We start from the raw sequence: 18,929 nt of genomic DNA, 5'->3' as shown, positions 1-18,929 counted from the left end.
TAATACACATGATCTTAAAGTGTCCTTAGAACATACCTGAGTCCCTCCAGTGCTCAGCAGATATGAAAGGGAGGTCACAGATGTGTTTCTGGAGCGTGCGCGCGCGCGCGTGTGCGTGTGTGTGTGTGTGTGTTTAAACAAGTGGGCATATGTGCTTTGGTCAGATGAGAGCGTGTCCTGCCGAGAGAGCCTGGGGTAGTTGGGGTGAGGAGTCTGGTTCTGAGGTGAGGTGCAGAGGAGCTGGCCCTCAGAGCCTTGTGGAATCAGGCCATTCCAGGAAGCTCGAGTGATTCTTGCCCAGTAGCTTCAGATAGAACATATCTTGAAACTACCCCGGGGTCTCTGAAGCCACGTCATGACTGGAGCCTTTAACTTACCATTTCCAAACTGGTCTCCCTCGAAGTCGAAGGCCTGAAGTTGGACATTCGTGGTTTTCAGCTGAAGTTGGGCCGACAGCTGGAGGCTCTGTTCACTAACACACTTGAAGGAATGCCCAGCCACGGCCTCAAACATCATCACAGCACTTTTCAGGCCTTGGTACACTTTCTCTGCAGAGAAAATACGAAATTCAGATATGTGAGGATTCTGACCTACATCCATTGAGTTTTCACGTTTCTGGGTTGCCCACATGCCACTAAATGGCCTTCCTTCAGATGTGGCTTTCTGGAGGGGGTGGGGCTACTCTGCTCTGTTTGGAGTCCATGGACGATGTCTCACATAAATTGAAATATGTTGGGCATGGTGGCACATGCCTGTAATCCCAGTACTTGGGAGGCTGAGACAGGAGGATTGAAAGTTTGAGGCCAGCCACAGCCATATAGCAAGGCCCTCAGCAACTTAATGACACCCTTTTTCAAAACAAAAAACAGCCAGGCATGGTGGCACACGCTTATAATCCCTGCACTTGGGAGGTGGAGACAGGAGGATCGTGCAGGTTTGAAGCCAGCTGTGCTGGCTTCAGAGACCCTGTTTCCAAATAAAAATATAAAAAAGTAGGCCTGGGAGTGTAGCCCAGGGGTAGAAGGGCTTCCAGGAACCCCAGTACCACCAAAAATAAAAATAAAAATGAAAATAAAAATGGGACTGGGAGCATATCCTGGAGGATTGTTTGGGCTGTCACTGCTTGAGGCTGGTCTGCGGTGTGCTCACTCTTAGTCACACTGACATCCTGTGGGTCCTCAGACACCTCAGCAGTCTCACTCCCAGGGCCCGTACACCTGAAAAGAGCTTCTCCAGGCCCAGATATCCCCAAATGGAGACATCTCTACTCAAACATCACCTCTTTAGCTGGCTTTCCTGCCCTGAGGGTTCCCCTAAGGCTCACCTGAAATAGTTTTCCATTCCCGTCCACTCCTACTTAGGTTTGCTCACACAGTTTATCACCACCTAACAGTGTAGCTAAGGTGATCACATGTGGTCCTCTCCCCTTCTGGAATGTAAGCTCCCCAAAGGCAGAAACTATCAATAATTACAGATCCCCAGTGCCTAATACAGACAGGGCATGGCACCACACTACATTTTTGTAGAATGAATGCATGACTCCAAGAGCATGGAATCATGAGCAAATGTGTTAAAAGTCACTGAACTGGCCGTTGCTGATATGATCTGTGACATAATCTAGAGTCCAGCTTCCCCCATGAGCTGATGGATAAACTGAAGCACACACAGGCAGTAAATTCACCCAGAATTTTACTGCAGGCTACTTTCTCACTGTTTCCTAAAGCATCACCGAAGATTAGCAGATTTGATAGTACAAAAACCTAGCTACCCAGAAATGCAACGCCATCATTGCTTGCACAGCCGTTTTCAAAGTACTGACCTGGATTTGAGACTGTCAAACAGGCTCCCACTTCACTGATATAATATGAGTTTTCTTCCTGGAAAACAGCAGTGTGTTAACCTTTGGGTCTTCTCCATGTTTATGTTTATGATCCTGCTTACAAATTTGTTTAGTCAGAATTACAGCTATTTAAACCTTGATATGGAGGTTTTGGGGTATGTGGGTACTGAACTGTAATTGTGTTTGAGAATTTCAATAAAAGTAAATATGACACACAATAAATAAAAAAGAAGTTATGAGTCACCCCTGGCCCTGAATTCCCTATTGATTACTTGCTGCTAGAGCCTGGAACTCGAATTCTACCAGTGTAATTGGAGTCCTTCTTCCTATGACGTTTCCTCCTGTCAAAATCAAGTACATGGAACAGGTGGAAGGGTTAGAGGAGCACACGATCAATCGTTGTTGTTTTTCCCCCGATGGTACTGGGTATGGAACCCAGGGACAGTGTACCTCCAAGCTACACCCCCAGCCCTATTTTTGTAGTCTTTTAAGTTTTTTGAAACAGGGTCTCACTGAGTTGCGAAGGGCCTCGCTAAGTAGCTGAGGCTGTCCGCCAACAGCGGTCCTCTGGTCTCAGCCTCCCGAATGTTGGGATTACAAGCGTGCGCCACCACACCCAGCTATGATGAGTTTTTAATAGTAATTATCATGTAAGGCTAGGGGTGCCTACCCTGAGCCCACTCATCCTGAAGGGTACACTTCATGGAGTACACAAATCCTTTGGGGAAAATAATGAATACAAATTTGTAAGTGTATTTTCCTGGGTAGAATGTCAATTGCTTGAAAGAGATGACTAGGTCCATGTCTCCAAAGTGGTTAATGGAGCGGCCAGGGGAGAGTCTCGGAACAAATGGTTTACCTGAGCAGAGGACCCCAGTTTAGAAACACAAAGCAGTGCCCTATCTTTAATCTAAAGATTGTCCTTTTAGAAAAAAATGAAACAAACAAACTATAAAACAGCCCCTTTACATCCTTAAAGACTAAGGGTGCAGAAACTTGAATGGATTGAATTGGGCTATGAAAAGATAAATGAAAAGGAAATTAATTAGTTAATTAGGTGCTGGGAACTGAATCCAAGGACTGGTGTATGTTAAGCCTGTGCTCTACCACTGAGCTACACCTCCAACCTTTTTCTGTTTTTAAAAGTTGGTTATTAGGCCAGGCGTGGTGGCGCACACTTGTAATCCCCACACTTGGGAGGCTGAGACAGGAAGATCACACAGGTTCGAAGCCAGCCTCAGCTACTTAGTGAGGCTCTCAGCAACTTAGTGAGACCCTATTTCCAAATGAAATATAAAATAGGTCTGGGAGTATAGCCTGGAGGTAGAAAGCCTCTGAGTTCCACCCCCAGTACCACCAAAAAAAAAAAAAAAAAAGTTGGTTATTTACAGTATTATCACAAGAAAGTAGTACAAAAAATGTTAAAATAACTAAAATCAGAACCTGAAGTCAAATTACTTCTTGAAGTTTGCAATACAGTCATTTAAAAAAATCAACAATAATAATCTGCTGCACTATAGTCCTCATTTGTATATCACTCATGGACGAACAGATTCATTGTATAATACAACCTGTTTTAGTAAGGTCACTGATAGGGATACACTGAGCTCTAGATCTTACAGTTCACTGGGCCACTATTACAGTTGGATTTGGAATGCCCCCGAGGCTCACATGCTGACAGTCAGCCCAGCTGGGGCTCTGGGGAGGTGGTGGAAACTTCCGGAGGTGAGGCTCAGCTGGAGGAAGTAGGTGGCTGAGGGTGAGTCTTTGCTCTCCCCTCCTCATCCCCACCCCCTCCTCTTACTCCTCCTCCTTCCCCTCAGGTTTCCCTTCCTGCCTCCAGGAGGTGAGCAGCTTGGCTCCACCACCGCCTTCCTGCCATGATGTTCTGTCACCACAGGCCCACAGTTAGGGAGGCCAGCGACTATGGACTGAGACCTCTGAAACCGTAAGCCATAAGATGTTGCTGAGAACATTTAAATGATAATCTAAAAACATCTTTGACCCCTTGTGAGTATTGTTTGGGTTGTCAAATCTCCCCACATCCTGGAGCCGGGGCGGGAGGCCCAGAGCTGCCAAACCAAATAGGTAGGTGAGAAAGGGATGGTGCTGAATATAGAAAAATGCAGTCATCCCTCCACATCCACCGGAGTTGATTCCAGGACCCCTCTTAGACTCCCAATCTCAAAAGATGCTCAAGTCCCTCGTGGAAAATGGTATAGCCAGGCATGGTGGGAGGCTGAGGGAGGAGGATTGAAGGTTTGAGATCAGCCTCAGCAACTTAGCTAGTAAGGTCCTCAGCAACTTAGCAAGACCCTGTTTCAAAATAAAAAATAAGCTATGTGTGATGGTGCATGCTTGTAATCCCAGTACTTGGGAGGCTAAGACAGGAATATCATAGGTTCACGGCCAGAGTCACCTACTTAGGGAGGTCCTATGAATAAAGAATACAAAATAGAGCTGGGGTGTTAACTCAGCGATAGACTCCCTGGGTTCAACTCTTAGCACCAAAATAAATAAATAATAAATAAATAAACAAACCAAAATAAAAAATAAAATAGAGCTGGAGGTGTAGCTCAGAGATAGAATTCCCTTGGGTTCAATTACTAGAACCACATAAATAAATGAATAAATAAATAAGTAAATAAATAAGGTGGTATAATATTCACAGGTAACAGGTCCCAAATATCAGTGTAGCCATTATTGAGGAATTTCATCACAGAGTAGCAACATTTGGAAAGTGACAGACTGAATTCTAGAGCGCATATTATGTTCCTTTTGGAAAAGTCTAGCAAACTTTCCTGCCTGAATGTATTTCATACAATATACCTGTCAGGGCAGAGGTTATGGCATCGGGGTCCACAGGTTAAATCTAGCCCACAGCTGAATTTTGTTCCACCAGCTTGGTCAAACATTGTGCTGTTAACATTTAAGAATTGTGCGCTGTCGGGTGTGGTTGGTGCACGCTTTTAATCCCGGTATTTCGGAGGCTGAGACAGGAGGATCACAGGATCGCAGACAGCCACGGCTACCTAGTGAGGCCCTTTGCAACTCAGTGAGACCGTTTCAAAATTAAAGAATAAAAAATAGAGTTGGGGGTGTAGCTCAGAGGTAGAATGCCCCTGAGTTCCATTCCCAGTGTTGAAAAAAAGAAAAAGAAAAGAAAAAAAGAAGAAAAGAATTGTGTGCTTTTCTGAGAAGATTTCTGCCTTTTCTTGAACACCAGAGGAGCTGATTTTCTCTCCTTGCAGTTTGACAGAAACGTAAGTAAAATATTAATAGCTGGTGCCATGGATGGCTGCTCAGAGTGGAATCTGACCTTCCCAAATGCATGCTCACCAAGGACAGTGGCAATCCCGGGGCTGAGCGCCAGGCCCTGCCACTGGCTCTGTGGGCTGCCGAGGACTGGCTGCTCCTGGGGCCGGACACTCTCCTGTCCCACCAGTGTGGCTCCTCCCTACTGAGGCCTTGTCAGCTGCCACATGTCATTCATGCTTACCTATGTTTTGTCTATTAAATTGAAGGGGGAAATGAAGTATTTCTTGTCTTCAATTTAAAAATTTTACATAAGCCAGGCGCCGTGGCACATGCTTGTAATCCCAGCATTTGGGAAGCTGAGACAGGAGGATCGCAGTTCAAGGACAGCCTCAGCTACTTAGTGAGGCCCTTTGTAACTCAGTGAGACCCTGTTTCAAAAATAAAGAATAGCAGGGCATGGTGGTGCCCGCTTGTAATCCCAGCACTTGGGAGGCTGAGACAGGAGGATCGCACAGGTTCGAAGCCAGCCTTAGCCACTTAGTGAGGCTCTCAGCAACTTAGTGAGACCCTGTTTCCAAATAAAGTATAAAATAGGTCTGGGAGTACAGCCCATAGGTAGAAAGCCCCTGGGTTCCAGTACCACCAAAAAGAGAGAAGACAGAGAAAGAGAGAGAGAGAGAGAGAGAGAGAGAGAGAGAGAGATATCCTGTTTCCAAATAAAAAATAGTATAAAAAAATAGGTCTGAGAGTGTAGCCCAGAGGTAGAAGGGCTTCCAGGAACCCCAGTACCACCAAAAATATAAAATAAATAAAGAAAGAATAAAAAATTGGGCTGGGAGTGTGCTCGGAGGTAAATGTCCTTGGGTTTCATCCCCAGTACCGCAAAATAAATAAATAAATAAATAAATAAATAAATAAATAAATATTTTAAATAAGAAATAATTAAGACTACCTGTTTTAAGGAAAAAATGTTCCTCTTTCTTTCTCCTTCCTTCCTTCCTTCTTTCCTTCCTTCTTTCTTCCCTTCTTTCTTCCCTTCTTTTTTCTTTTTCTTACAGCACCAGGAATCAAGCTCAGGGTCATAGACAAAAAACACTCTACCACTGAGCTATACCCCCACCTCAAAAATAGTTTTACTAGCCCACTCCATTTATTGAGTTGTAAGCTAAGCTCCTGTAATACATAAATTTATGGTCTCTTTTTTGGCTTAAACAATTTCTCTAGAATGTGGAAACTCCCCAGGATAACTAAGGCTGGGGTATTTATTTATTTATTTATTTATCCTGATACTGGGGCTTGAACCCAGGGGCATTCTACCTCTGAACTATATCCCCAGCCCTTTTAAAATTTTATTTATTTATTTATTTATTTATTTATTTATTTATTTATTTACTTATTGTGATACTAGGGATAGAACCCGGGGCATTCTACCTCTGACTTATACCCCCAGCCCTATTTTTATTTGAAACAGTCTCATTTAATTGCAAAGGGCCTCACTTTGTTGAGACTGTCCACAAACCACGATCTTCCTGTCAGCTTCCCAAATACTGGGATTACAAGCATGTGCCACCATGCCTGGCTCCCTTTTTGTTGTTGTTGTTTTTGTTTGTTTGTTTGTTTGTTTATTTATTTATTGAGTACTGGGGATGGAACCCAGAGACAATCTACCTCCGAGCTACACCTCTGATCCTCTTTCTTTCTTTCTTTCTTTCTTTCTTTCTTTCTTTCTTGCTTGCTTGCCTTCCTTCCTTCCTTCCTTCCTTCCTTCCTTCCTTCTCTTTTTCTCTCCTCTCCTTCTCTCTTTCTTTCTCTTTTTCTTAATTGTGGGTCTGGGGATGGAACCCAGGGGCATTTGATCTCTGAGCTATAGCCCCTGCCCTATTTTTTATTTTGAAACAGGGTCTCACTGAGTTGCAGAGGGCCTCACTAAGTAGCTGAGGCTGTCAACGAACCCCGATCCTCAGGTCTCAGCCTCCCGAATGCTGGGATTACAAGCGTGTGCCACCATGCCTGGCAAATCTTTATATTTTGTGAAACAGGGTCTCACTGAGTTGCAAAGGGCCTTGATAAGTAGCTGAGGCTGTCTGCGAACCGCGATCCTCTGGTCTCAGCCTCCCGAATGCTGGGATTACAAGCATGCGCCACCACGCCCAACCCTGGCTCCCTTTTTTATTTTGAAACAGTCTCACTAAGCTGCTGAGAACCTCACTAAATTGCAGACTGGCCTCAAACCTGGTATCCACCTGGCTCGGCCTCCCAAGTACTGGGATTACAGGCATATACCACCTCGCCCGGATTAGGGGGATTTTTAACTTCTTTTTGCTCTCCTCCTCTGCTGAAACCAAGATCATCTGCCAGAGGATTGGCCTAACTAAGGTGAGTTAGTTAATAAGACCCTAGCAAAGCAGGTAGTGTAACACTTGGGACCATGAGGGAAGAGTGGCTTCTAGAAGGTGGGTGGAGGCAGGAGACCTCCTGGTGCTCGGAAGCTTCCTCTGGAACCTCATTTCCTGCCCATGCCGCCAGAGGGAGAGGACATTGAAGGCACAAAGGGTTTTCAGAAAGGCAGGGCTTCAACACTTGGGTTGAGTTTGGTCAAACAGTGTCCAGCCTGATGGCTTGTTGGAGAAAGGGTTGGAGCATCAGGAGACAGAGGAACTGAACAGAAAGAGGTTGAAAGGCAGCCAAAGAGACTCCTGTGGCAGTTCCGCCTGAGGCCGGGTGGCCGCAGCCGTGTGCTCACAGACAGAGGCTGCAGGTTCCTGGCGCCTCCCGTAGACAGCGTTCCCACAAGTGGGCTGGCCAGTGGTGCCAGTGAAGTGAGGAGAGCTGGACCATCAAGGCACATGTCTGCTGCATTCTCTGTCCATTTTTAGGGGGATTTTTAAAGAAATTCCAGACCCCTTTATAGCTCAACTTCAATTGTCCAGGGATAGAGCACCTACTGTACTTGAACCGTTTTCTGGGGAGGGATGACTGACGCCGTTTGTCTTCTGGGGGAGGAAGTTTGTCTTTGTCTTCGGTGCTACAAAGAGACTCTGGGCTACTCAAGATGTATTTAATAATAACAATAACTACCACCCTTTATTAAAATAAGGATGTTAAATAAAATTTACAGGTGGCCACTGGCCTGGACGGAGCTCCTGTGCCAGGCCCAACAGACCAAGCTGAGCCGGAATCGCTCATGCTGAAGTTCCAGGTCATCATGCTGAAACTAAGTTGCTTATCTGCCCTTCTCAGAAACTGGGAGAGAGGTCAGTGCGTGTCCCACACAAGGGAGCTTGGGCCAGCGTGGTTAGGACGTCCCTCCGCTGTAGGCTTCACAGAGAACGTGGCTGGGAAACGACGAGTCCCTTTCTTGCTGTTTCTGCTTTCCTCACCCTCCTCCTGTACAGCCAACCTCCTCTGCTCCCCTCATCTCAAGTCTTATTTATCTTAGTTTGACCAGACTAGAATCAGAAATGAGAGGCCATTAGGATCCTTAAATTAGATTTCTTGTAATTTTGTCCTTTGTCAGTTGTTATGTATCTCTGTTAGATTACAAATATCACTTCTAATCCTTGCAAGGATCTACTAGGTAGTTTAATTATTTCCATTTTACAGATGATGAAATAGGCCCCATGTAGTCTGAGATCATTAGCTAGTCTGAGCTACCAGGGTCCTCTCAGTATTTTCCTGTGGCTCTTAGGTGGCCTGTTTGAAAGACACTTTGGGGCAAGCAAGGGCCCAGGAGAGCAGGATGACCAGGCTTCTCTGGTCCCCAAGATATTTGCCTATTTTAGTCACTGTAATTACAGATGCTGGCTAACAAACATCTATTTTATACCAGGCATGGTGGCACACGTTTGTAATCCCAGTATGTGGGAGGCTAAGACAGGAGGACCTCAGGTTCAAGGACAGTCTCAGCAAGTAGTGAGACTCTCATCAACCTAGTGAGACCTTGTTTTAAAATAAAACTAAAAGTTGAGCATGGTGGCACACGCTTGTAATCCCAACATTTGAGAGGCTGACACAGGAGGGTCAGGGTTCACAGACAGCCTCAACCTCTTAGTGAGGTCCTTTGCAACTCAGTGAGACCCTGTTTCAAAATAAAGAATAAAAAAATAGGGCTGAGGGTGTAGCTTGGAGGTAGGAGGCCTCTGGGTTCCATCCCCACTACCACACACAAAAAATAAAAAATAAAAAAATAAAAATAAAAAATAGGGTTAGGGTTATAGTTTGGAGATAGAATGCCCCTGAGTTAAATCCCCAGTGCCACACCTGCGCACGCGCGCGCAATTTATCCCTTACTGTGCATGGGTATGCTCTTGACAGAGTTTATTATTCTTTCCCCCCATTTTTCAAATAATAAAATAAAGCCTAGACAGATTAAAGGGCCTGTCCAATGTCCCAAGGAGGGCCAGTGGTAGAGTCAGCTGACTCTCTGACCCTAATACCCATGCCCTAACCACTCTATATTGTGGTCCATGCCTTTTTCTGAATATGAACTGGAAAACCCACAGCCTGGTAAGTCCCGGAGTTTTGCCTTGTATGTTTGGAAAGAACCCATTATGACATTTAATTTAGGGCTTAGAATAATCCTGTCAATCTGATGTCAACTGGGAATTTCTACAGGTCTACTCATCTACATTTCCCCTTTGCCAGTCTGTAAAGGGCACTGGAACCGAGGTTCCCCAAAGACACACCTCCTGTAAGAGGCTCTGAAGTCCTCTTGGGCTGCACGGAGGCAGCCAGAGGGGGACGAAGGCAAACACAGGATGTGGACACTTCCCTCCTCTCCAACCCCAAGCACCTTGTTCTTATCAGCAAGCATCTGAAAAGGCCCTGAGACCTGTTTCTGCTGGGCCCGAGAGTGAGGGGCAGCTTTGCCGTCACTGGGCCTAGGGCTGGGGGCAGCCGAGGTCACACTAAAATCAGCAAGAGTTGGGGAGCTCTCCCCTCACCTTGGTAAACGTGAGATTCACAAATCCACCCGGGAAACTCAAGAGAAGTCTGGATTTTCGGCAGCCACAGTTCCCAGAGGCTTGGGTTGTGTTGGGGTCGAGGTTGAAGTATCTCTGGGGTGACAATTCCTAAACCAAATAAGAAGGATCAGCTCAATGAGAGGTGGACGAGGACTCAGCCATGAACCTGAAGCACAGACGAGGGAGTTCAGTGGGCGTGCCCTGAGAACTGCAAGGCCCCCAGGGGAGGGGAACACCCTCATGTCCAAACTCAGGTTCAAAAGCTTTCTTCAAAGCCGAGGCATGATAGTGCACACTTTGATCCCAGGACTTGGGAGGCTGAAACAGGAGGATCACAGGTTCAAGGACAGCCTCAGCAAGTAGTGAGACTCTCATCAACCCAGTGAGACCCTGTTTCCAAATAAAAATTCAAAAAGGGCTAGGGGTGGAGTTCAGAGGTAGAATGGCCCCAGCTTTCTTCAAGGAGTTTGCCCATGTCAGGAGCTCCTTGATGGATCATCTGAGGCAGGTACATTCTTGGCAAGCTGAGTGGAATTTAAATTCTGTTCAGTTGAACATGGGAAAAGGATGGGCCATGTGTGGTGGCACATGTTTGTAATCCCAGCGCTTAGGAAGCTGAGACAGGAGGATGGTGCAGGTTCAAAACCAGCCTCAGCTATTTAGTGAGGTTCTTGGCAACTTAGTGAGACCTTGTTTCTAAATAAAATATAAAATAGGTCTGAGGGTGTAGCCAGAGGTAGAAATCTCCTGGGTTCTATCCCCAGAAACACACACACACACACACACACACACACACACACACCATGTAAAAAGGTACTTTCTTAAAGGGTTTGTGCTCTGAGGTACTTCCATCTCAAATGAAAACCTGAATGTGGAAATTTTCTTTGAAATTATTAAAACTGCAAAAAATAAAAGTGTTATTTTATGGTGATTCCTTTAAAAATCAAATAATCATAACCACACCTCTCCTGTATTTTCCTGTGAATCTGGATTTTCATATGAATATCACAGTGGGCTGGAACCATGAAGAGCATCTGATTTAAATTTCCCATTTTGAGGGGAAAGGGCCGAGGGCAGGGAGCCGCACAGAAGGGAGCAGGAGGGACTCTACCACACTTGGGCAGCGTGGGCTAGAAGGGAGGGCGTGGGGTGTGCGTATCGAAATTTTCCTCATGTGCCTTCCTCTTTCTATTTTTATATGTACTCTAAAACATATTTACTTTTAGTGGAGCACCTTGGAGAAAGACGAGCCTACAGTTATCCACTTCCTTTAAAGACAGGCTGCAGCCGGGTGTGGTGGCGCACGCTTGTAATCCCCGCACTTGGGAGGTGGAGATAGGAGGATTGCGCAGGTTCGAAGCCAGCTGCGTGCACTGGCTTGGAGACCCTGTTTCTAAATAAAAATATAAAATAGGCCTGGGAGTGTAGCCCGGATGTAGAAGGGCTTCCAGGAACCCCAGTACCACCAAAAAATAAAAATAAAAAATAAAATAAAGACAGGCTGCAGGGGAATGCTCATTCCTACAATGCACACTCCCCTCAAACTTTTTTGTTCTATTTTTGTTTGAGGTACTAGGGATTGAATCCCGGGGTGTTCTACCTCTGAACTATACCCTCAGCCCTATTTTATTTTATATCTTGAAAAAGAGTTTTACTAAGTTGTTGAGGCTGGCCTTGAACCTGCCCTCTTCCTGTTTCAGCCTTCCAACTACCGGGATTCTAGGGACGCACCACCACACCTGGCTCTACTCAAAGGTTTTATAGATAGTGTTACAGTCCTATGGCCCCAACTTACCGATTCCTTTTCTTGAACAATCAGCTGTATCCCGATTTCTGCTTTTATACAGAGACTGCTTCCATTTAGGACTTGATAAATTCCTGTCTTGGCCGGCGATGGCTGGGGCGCAAGAGTGGGCCTAGGAACTGTAGTGGCTGGCGAGGGCTTTTGGGTGGCATTGTGTGTCACCGCTGATGTGTCTAGGGCACGGGTGGTTGGAGTAGGCCTCTGACTGGTTGTGTTCTTTTGTGGTGCTAAGGACAAAGTTTTGGGCAGGGTGCTATGGCCACCGGGTTGGGTGGTTTTTCCGGTTGTGTAGCTGACAGTGGATGGACTGGTTCCAGTTGTAGGGGCTGGGTGGGTGACAGGCGGCTGTGACTGAACAGTTAAGCCGGGGCCGATGGTGGCTTCTGTGATTGAGTGTGGGTGGCTGGATGTGGCCAGGCTCTGGCTCGTCGGGCTGGTAGAAGGGCTGCTCTTTATAGTTACTGGGGTTTTCATTGTTGTGTGTGTTGGGCTCTCAGAGTTGGGGGTCCTGGCAGTTATTGGAGAGGTGGCAGAACCACCTGTCGATCTTGCTGCGAGAGTTTTGTGAGGCCCTTGGTCAGCTGGGGGCATGAGAGGTTTTGCTGTGGCCTGGACTGTTGCTGCTGCAGTGGGTAGATAGACTCTGGTTTCTGGAAATGTTTTTGCTCTTATTTGGTGGCCATCATGCAAAATTACTGCAAATTAGGAAACAAAAATGTTAAAACACCAATTGCATGTAAGGTTCTCTGTCATTTCTATTTTAATGCTTGTTCATTTGAAAAGGCCACGTGCATTTTTTTAATTTGGGGGACATTTTCAAGGTTATCAGCATAAAGGATTCTGCCACTAGGCCCCGTCTGTAATAGTTTGGTGGCACTGTGGTTTCTACAGAGTTACGTTACTGCAGACACTCTTCTGCATGTAGCTCTTTGTCTACGTGGAGTGTGGTACCAAAACACACTAAATGACTGTGGGCTAGATCCTTGGCTGTGAATGCCTCTCCATTTCCCATGTTTAAAGGTGATACCAGACATTTGACATGAAGTAGTACTCGTAGGTAAACAGCTGCTTCCATGACTTGATTAGAGCTGGGGCAACATGAATAATGGTGATAAAAATTACCGAACTTTATAGTTTCCATAGAATCCAGGTCTGAAAGGGTTCTTAAAGGTCACCTAGTCCAAGCCCTAACCTGATGAATAAATTATGCCTATAGATCATCTTTGCCACTTGTGCATTCGATCTAGTTGCCCCAGGTATTTCTGTGCTGGTATTGGGAAATTGCCCTGATATTGGTTTCCAATAAAAATGTAAAAGGTGGTCAGAGCCTGGGCGCTACGTAAGCACTCAGGCAGAGCCCATAGCACCATGACAACTGTACCAATGTCCTCACAATATAAGAAAGAGGGAAAATAAAAAGGAAAAACAACAGCTTTGCTGCTACACTCCAAACTCTCCCCCCTTTTATCCTTACCCTGATTTTAACTCATAGTGAGAATGTTGAGGCAATTAGAGCTTTTAGCCTTCAATATATATAATGTATATATAAAATTAAAAGCCCTAAGCCGGGCGTAGTGGTGCACACTTGTAATCCCCACGCTTGGGAGGCAGAGACAAGGATTGCACAGGTTCAAAGCCAGCCTCAGCTACTTAGTGAGGCTCTCAGCAGCTTAGTGAGACCCAGTTTCCAAATAAAAAATATAAAATAGGTCTGAGAGTATAGCCTGGAGGTAGAAAGCCTCTGGGTTCTACTCCTAGTACCACCAAAATAAATAAATAAATAAATAAAAGCCCTAAGATTACAAAAAACTCTGCCTGGCACAGCTTAAAAGCTATAGAGAGCCGGGTATAGTGGCACATGCTTGTAATCCCAGCATTTGGGAGGCTGAGACAGAAGGATCGCAGATTCGAGGATAGCCTCAACTACCTAGGCTCTTTGCAACTCAGTGAGGCTCTGTTTCAAAATAGAAAATGAAAAAAAAAAATAGGGCTGGGAGTGTAGCTCAGAGGTAGAATGCCCCTTGGTTCTACCCCCAGTACCAGAAAAAAAAAGCTGCGGAAATAGCAAAAGCCTTGTCTGAGAGATTAATTACACACTGCTGCATTGTACTGGCTGTGATTAGGGCCTCTGTTTCTGCATTTTCCTCTGTGACTTGGCCTTATGTTACTTCAAAGAACCACCAATGAATGGGCACCTGATACCACAGAGGCACTTACACCTGGTGAGCACACGACCAGCAACAAGATAATACCACCTGCCTAATGAGTTGCTAGCCCCATTGTCCTGGGAACACTGATAAGAACACACCAATGGGAAAGCTGCTCTTAAAGGCCGGGGTCTGAGGGAGGCCAGAGTTTCACCATCGGCTCTCCAGTGTGCCTGCTCATCGCTTTTCTTCTCTTGCCTTTCTATTTCCTACTGACTTTGTAATAAAAATTTGCTTCAACCGAGCTGCCTATTAGTTTTTTTGTTTTTTGTTTTTTTGTGGTACTGGGGGGATGGAACCCTTCTACCTCTGAGCTACATTCCCAGACCTACTTTTATATTTTTTATTTGGAAACAGGGTCTCTTAAGCCAGAGAGACTGACTTCAAACCTGCGCGATCCTCCTGTCTCTGCCTCCCAAGCACGGGAATTACAAGCGTGCGCCACCACGCCTGGCATGCCTATTAGTTTTAATTTCTCTATTCAACAAATTCTAGTTGAATTGAGGAAAAGAGCCCATTACAACTATACCAATTTCCTCATATAATCTCTTTATTTTTCTACCTTGCCATTTCTTATTTTTCTAGCTATATAACAATTCCTGTAATTTCCTTAATGTTTTTGAGTGGGCCATCTTTCTCAACCAAAACAGAAAATTAAGGTGTAATTGATCAGCTTCTTCATGCAGCCTGTCCTTCATGGTTTGTCTTGAAAATCAGCTCCTCAGACAGTCTTTCCTGCCTTGCTTATATAAAATAGGTCCCAAACTCCACAGATAGTATTAAAATATTAATGATTAGCCTGGCCAGTGGGTAGCAGCAGAATTTCAGCTGTGAAAAAAATATATACTTATCAGTTTATCTGTAAATGTTGCACCTCTCACTAGATTAAGAGCCAAAGCCTCGAGACCACTGAACACACACACAGTGTCTACTGTTGTTAGCAGGTGTCCTCTGGGTGTGTCCTTTGAGGATGCAGGCCCTCTGGCTCTCTTTCAATCAGAGTAGTTCTATCCTTGCCTCTTGCTGAGCATCTAACAATTCAGAAAAGTGGACCAAATGCACCTCGGGAATCTGTGACTGGGCACACAAGAGACAGCTCTGTCTTTGAATTGTGTGTGTGGGTGTGTGTGTGTGTGACTGGAGATCGAACCCAGGGGCTATCTACCTCTGAGCTACACTCGCAGCCTTTTTTATTATTTTTATTTTGAAACAGTCTTGCTAAATTGCTGAAGCTGGATATGCACCTCCAAAAACTGCAATTATGTCCCACCACTCCTGACTAACTCTGTAGTTTCTTATATTTACTCACAGGCATTCATTAGAGTTGTAGTTGCCAGGTACCGGGCTGAGAATTAGGAAAACATGCAGGAAGAGAAAGGAGATGGCTCTAAACTGGTATCTGTGGTGTCATTGTGAGACCCCATTCTCTCCTTTTTCTATTTCACTTTCCAGCCAATAGAAGCAATTTTACTCTACTTCCCACTTTCCCATAATGCGTGGCTTTGCCGCAGGCCCAAAGCAGCAGGGTCAGTTGATCACAGACTGAAACCTTTCCAGCCATGAGCCAAAACAACCCTTTTCTCTTTATAAGGCATGTTTTATAGTGATAACAAAACCGACACATGAACAGAAGGCTGGGCAGGCCAGTGGCTGGACCAGAAGTGCCAAATTCACAGGTGTGTTACAGATTGAGCCATCCCAGGCAATATAGTTCTGACACTCCTCTTCTCCTTTCTGCCCCTTCTGGCTTTGCAAAATGTGTGGTATAGATAGATGGTAGGCAGGGGATTCCGTGGGGGAGGTATACTGTGCACTGTAATATGTCCAACAAAGCTCATGTTTGCGAGGCACTCATTCAATCTGGGACACAGAACTCCATTTTACAAAATCTATGTGTAGAAGCACACTTTATATCCAATCTCTGTCACTGGGTAGAGTTTTTCAAAGGTAACTTTGGTCCCTAGAGATTTAGTGAAGATCCAGGTCAGTGGTCTGGGTGAGACGCAACAAAGAGGGCAGGGGCAGAAGTGAGGGCTGGCACAGCTCAGATCTGCCTTGGCCCTCCCTCCATTCAAAAGAGCACCACACTGCAGCTCACACACTGACCTGCCACCCCCTCCCCACCCAGTACCCCAGCTTCAATCCATTGCTCAGACCTTTCTCAAAGGCCACCTGCGGGAAGCGTTGAGACGGTTTAGGCTCCCCTAGGGGCTGAGAAATGAGTCATTGCCTAGTGCCTGGGAAAGTCAGTGACCACGCAGGGGCTCAGGCTGACCTCTTCTCCAGGTTTTCCTCTGGCAGTCCCTTCCCAGGCTTTGACTTTCCCTTTGACTTCCTGCCATACTCAATTCCAAAGAATTGCAGGGCCTCCCCTGAGGCAGGTCTTTGCCTTGGGGACTTGGAAGGTGGATACATATATGATCCACACCCCTGGTGTGATACGTGTTGTTATAGAAATTGGCTCGTGGGACTGGGCATCTGACATAAAGAAGAATTCTCTAGGCAGAAAGACAAGAGAATGGATATTCCAGTCAGGAGGCAAGGTACGTGTGAAGGAGTGAAGTTTCTGAGGCCTTGGATCTCTGCAGGACAGGAGGGGGTCAGCTGGACGGGCACAGGAAGGGTTCAGGGAGGGGTGGGGAAGTCAGCAGGAGCAGGCCTGGCAGGCCCTGGAGAAGGGTTTGCAGACCTTTGAGTAGTATAGTCAGGGAGTAATTGGAGACCAGCAGCCAAATCCAGGCGCAGGAAACCAGATTTTAGCCCCCACCCCACCCTAGCACCTTCCCTGGCACCCCAGAGGGAAGCCCCAGCGGGATGCAGCAGGGAGCCGGAGGGAACCTTAGAACAGCCTGGCAGGCGGGTGGCACACACTTGTAATCCCAATACTTGGGAGGCTGAGACTGGAGGATTGCAGGTTCAAAGCCAGCCTCGGCAATTTAGCAAGACTCTCAACAACTTAGCAAGATCCTGTTTCCAATTAAAAATAGGACTAAGGGTGTAGCTCAGAGATAGAATGCACCCTGGGTTCTCAATACCGAGCAACACACACACACACACACACACACACACACACACACACACGAAAAGCAGGGTCTGTTGGTGGCTGACTCCTCCAAAATCACACCTCCCCTTCTTCCTTAATAATTGAACCCTGGTTGAAGCTGAGTACTTTTTTTTGCCTAGAATAAAGAACCCTTTAACTAACTCCCCCTAGTTGGCCATGGCCTCTCTACTGCCCTTCTGTTTGTCTTCCTTTAACCAGTCTGAAACTTCTGTTTGATGACTGGAGCTCTAGCAGACATCCAGAGCCACAAGGAGACCTTGGAGATAAGTCACACAGAGAAACTGTGGGTCCCTGATGATGAACTCCTACTCTGGAGCAGGTCTGAATTCCTCTGTACTTATTTTTACACGAGAGAGTAACAAGCATCTCTCATTTCATCGTCTACTGTCATTTTAGGTGGGTCCGTTTTGTTAGCTGAACCTAAATTTGACTGATATCAATTTCAATCCTCTCATTTCCTAGAGCAGGAATTTGAGACCAGAAGGCAAAGGACCTGGATAAAGATTGCATTTCTGGCTTCTCTAGGAGCAACATCCCTTCTAGCAGAATGTCTACTAGGTTTTGCTCATCTACAGTTCAACATACAATGTGGAATTCTGGCGATCCTCCCTGCTTGCCCGGCAGCTCTCAGTGCGTCCCTGAACCTATGAGCCCTTCAACTGGACTCACAGATGGGTCTCACAGATAGTGTTTGTTGCTGTTTTTATTAGCTTGTGAAGATGATTTCCCTCCCTCCCCCTTCCTTCCCTCCTTTCTTCTCTCTCTTGTGCTGGGGACAGAATCCAGGGCCTCACACATGCCAGGCAAGTGCTCTGAGCTCCATTCCCACCCCACCCAGGCTATAATTCTGATGGCATGGCACAAAGAACACCAGCTTGGATCAGGGTAGCTGGCACGATCCTCCACACAGCGTCGAGACATTCCTAACAGTCAAGTCACACCGAAGGCTCTGTGCCCCGCCTGAGCCTGTGAGCAGGGCAGTGTGGACAGCTGATCCTCTCACACACGCAGCAACTCAGTGGCTCTAGGGGGAACTGAGAGTTAGCTGAGGGCTTGATGAGGGGATCAGCAGCGCAGCTCCCAGAGGACCCAGCATCCTGGGAGCGGGTGCTCTCGTGAAAGCAGGGGCTTGGGACCTCGGATGATCATCGTCAGCTCAGCTCTGCAGATGGCCTCTCTGAGATGAAGTCAATGGCAAAATATATGCTTTTGATCTTTAATGCCCTGGCTGATACCTTTCTAAAGTGATGCAGTTGGTCAGATCACATGGGACGCATCATCACAATTCGCTGTCCATGGAATATAAACATAGTACTTCCATTTGAGGAAAACAGGATAAGCAAGACATGACTACTTTGCCCAGGCAAGAGCGAGAGCCCTCTTTCTTCACCCCGGCTCAATTCTCCACCTCCTAGTTTTAAGAGATTTCTATAAATGCTCCCCCATAAAGGACTCAGAACCGAGGTTAGAGCCAGAGATAGTCACTGAATTTTGGGCTGACACCTACTCTGCCTAACTCACAGGAACCAATTCCAAACTGGGAAAGCTCTTGGAAAAGTGGGAGGTGTGCCCTACCTGTGCGAGGTAACAGCTCAGAGACATTCTTGATCTACACACCTGCATTAGCAGAAGCCCTGCCTACCGTCTGTCCTTCTCGCCTTAGTTAGGGGCACCAGAGTGTGTTTAGATTTGAAAAGATCAGACGTGGTAGGGTTACCATTGAAAATGGTAGGCGTCACTTACCGGCCAGGTACACGACGACGATTGCCACTACAGAGAGCTGCCTGGACAT

At 46.2% G+C, this 18,929-nt stretch overlaps 1 protein-coding gene across 1 annotated transcript in view; it reads right to left on the bottom strand.

Annotated features, from left to right (window-relative positions):
* Window positions 1–18,929, bottom strand: part of LAMP3 (lysosomal associated membrane protein 3) — a gene marked incomplete at both ends in the record, with an annotated part of 31,072 nt that extends 12,143 nt beyond the window's left edge. The window contains 5 exons of the mRNA XM_080696563.1: window positions 378–548; window positions 1,820–1,877; window positions 10,042–10,170; window positions 11,858–12,561; window positions 18,881–18,929. Of these exons, the coding sequence (XP_080552689.1) occupies window positions 378–548; window positions 1,820–1,877; window positions 10,042–10,170; window positions 11,858–12,561; window positions 18,881–18,929 (1,111 nt within the window). The remainder of the gene's footprint in view (window positions 1–377; window positions 549–1,819; window positions 1,878–10,041; window positions 10,171–11,857; window positions 12,562–18,880) is intronic.

The sequence above is a fragment of the Muscardinus avellanarius genome, assembly GCF_963383645.1.
Source record: "Muscardinus avellanarius genome assembly, chromosome: 5".
Taxonomy (NCBI): domain Eukaryota; kingdom Metazoa; phylum Chordata; class Mammalia; order Rodentia; family Gliridae; genus Muscardinus; species Muscardinus avellanarius.
The sequence above is the reverse complement of the archived record's forward strand: the minus strand, read 5'-3'. Positions and strand labels throughout refer to the sequence as shown.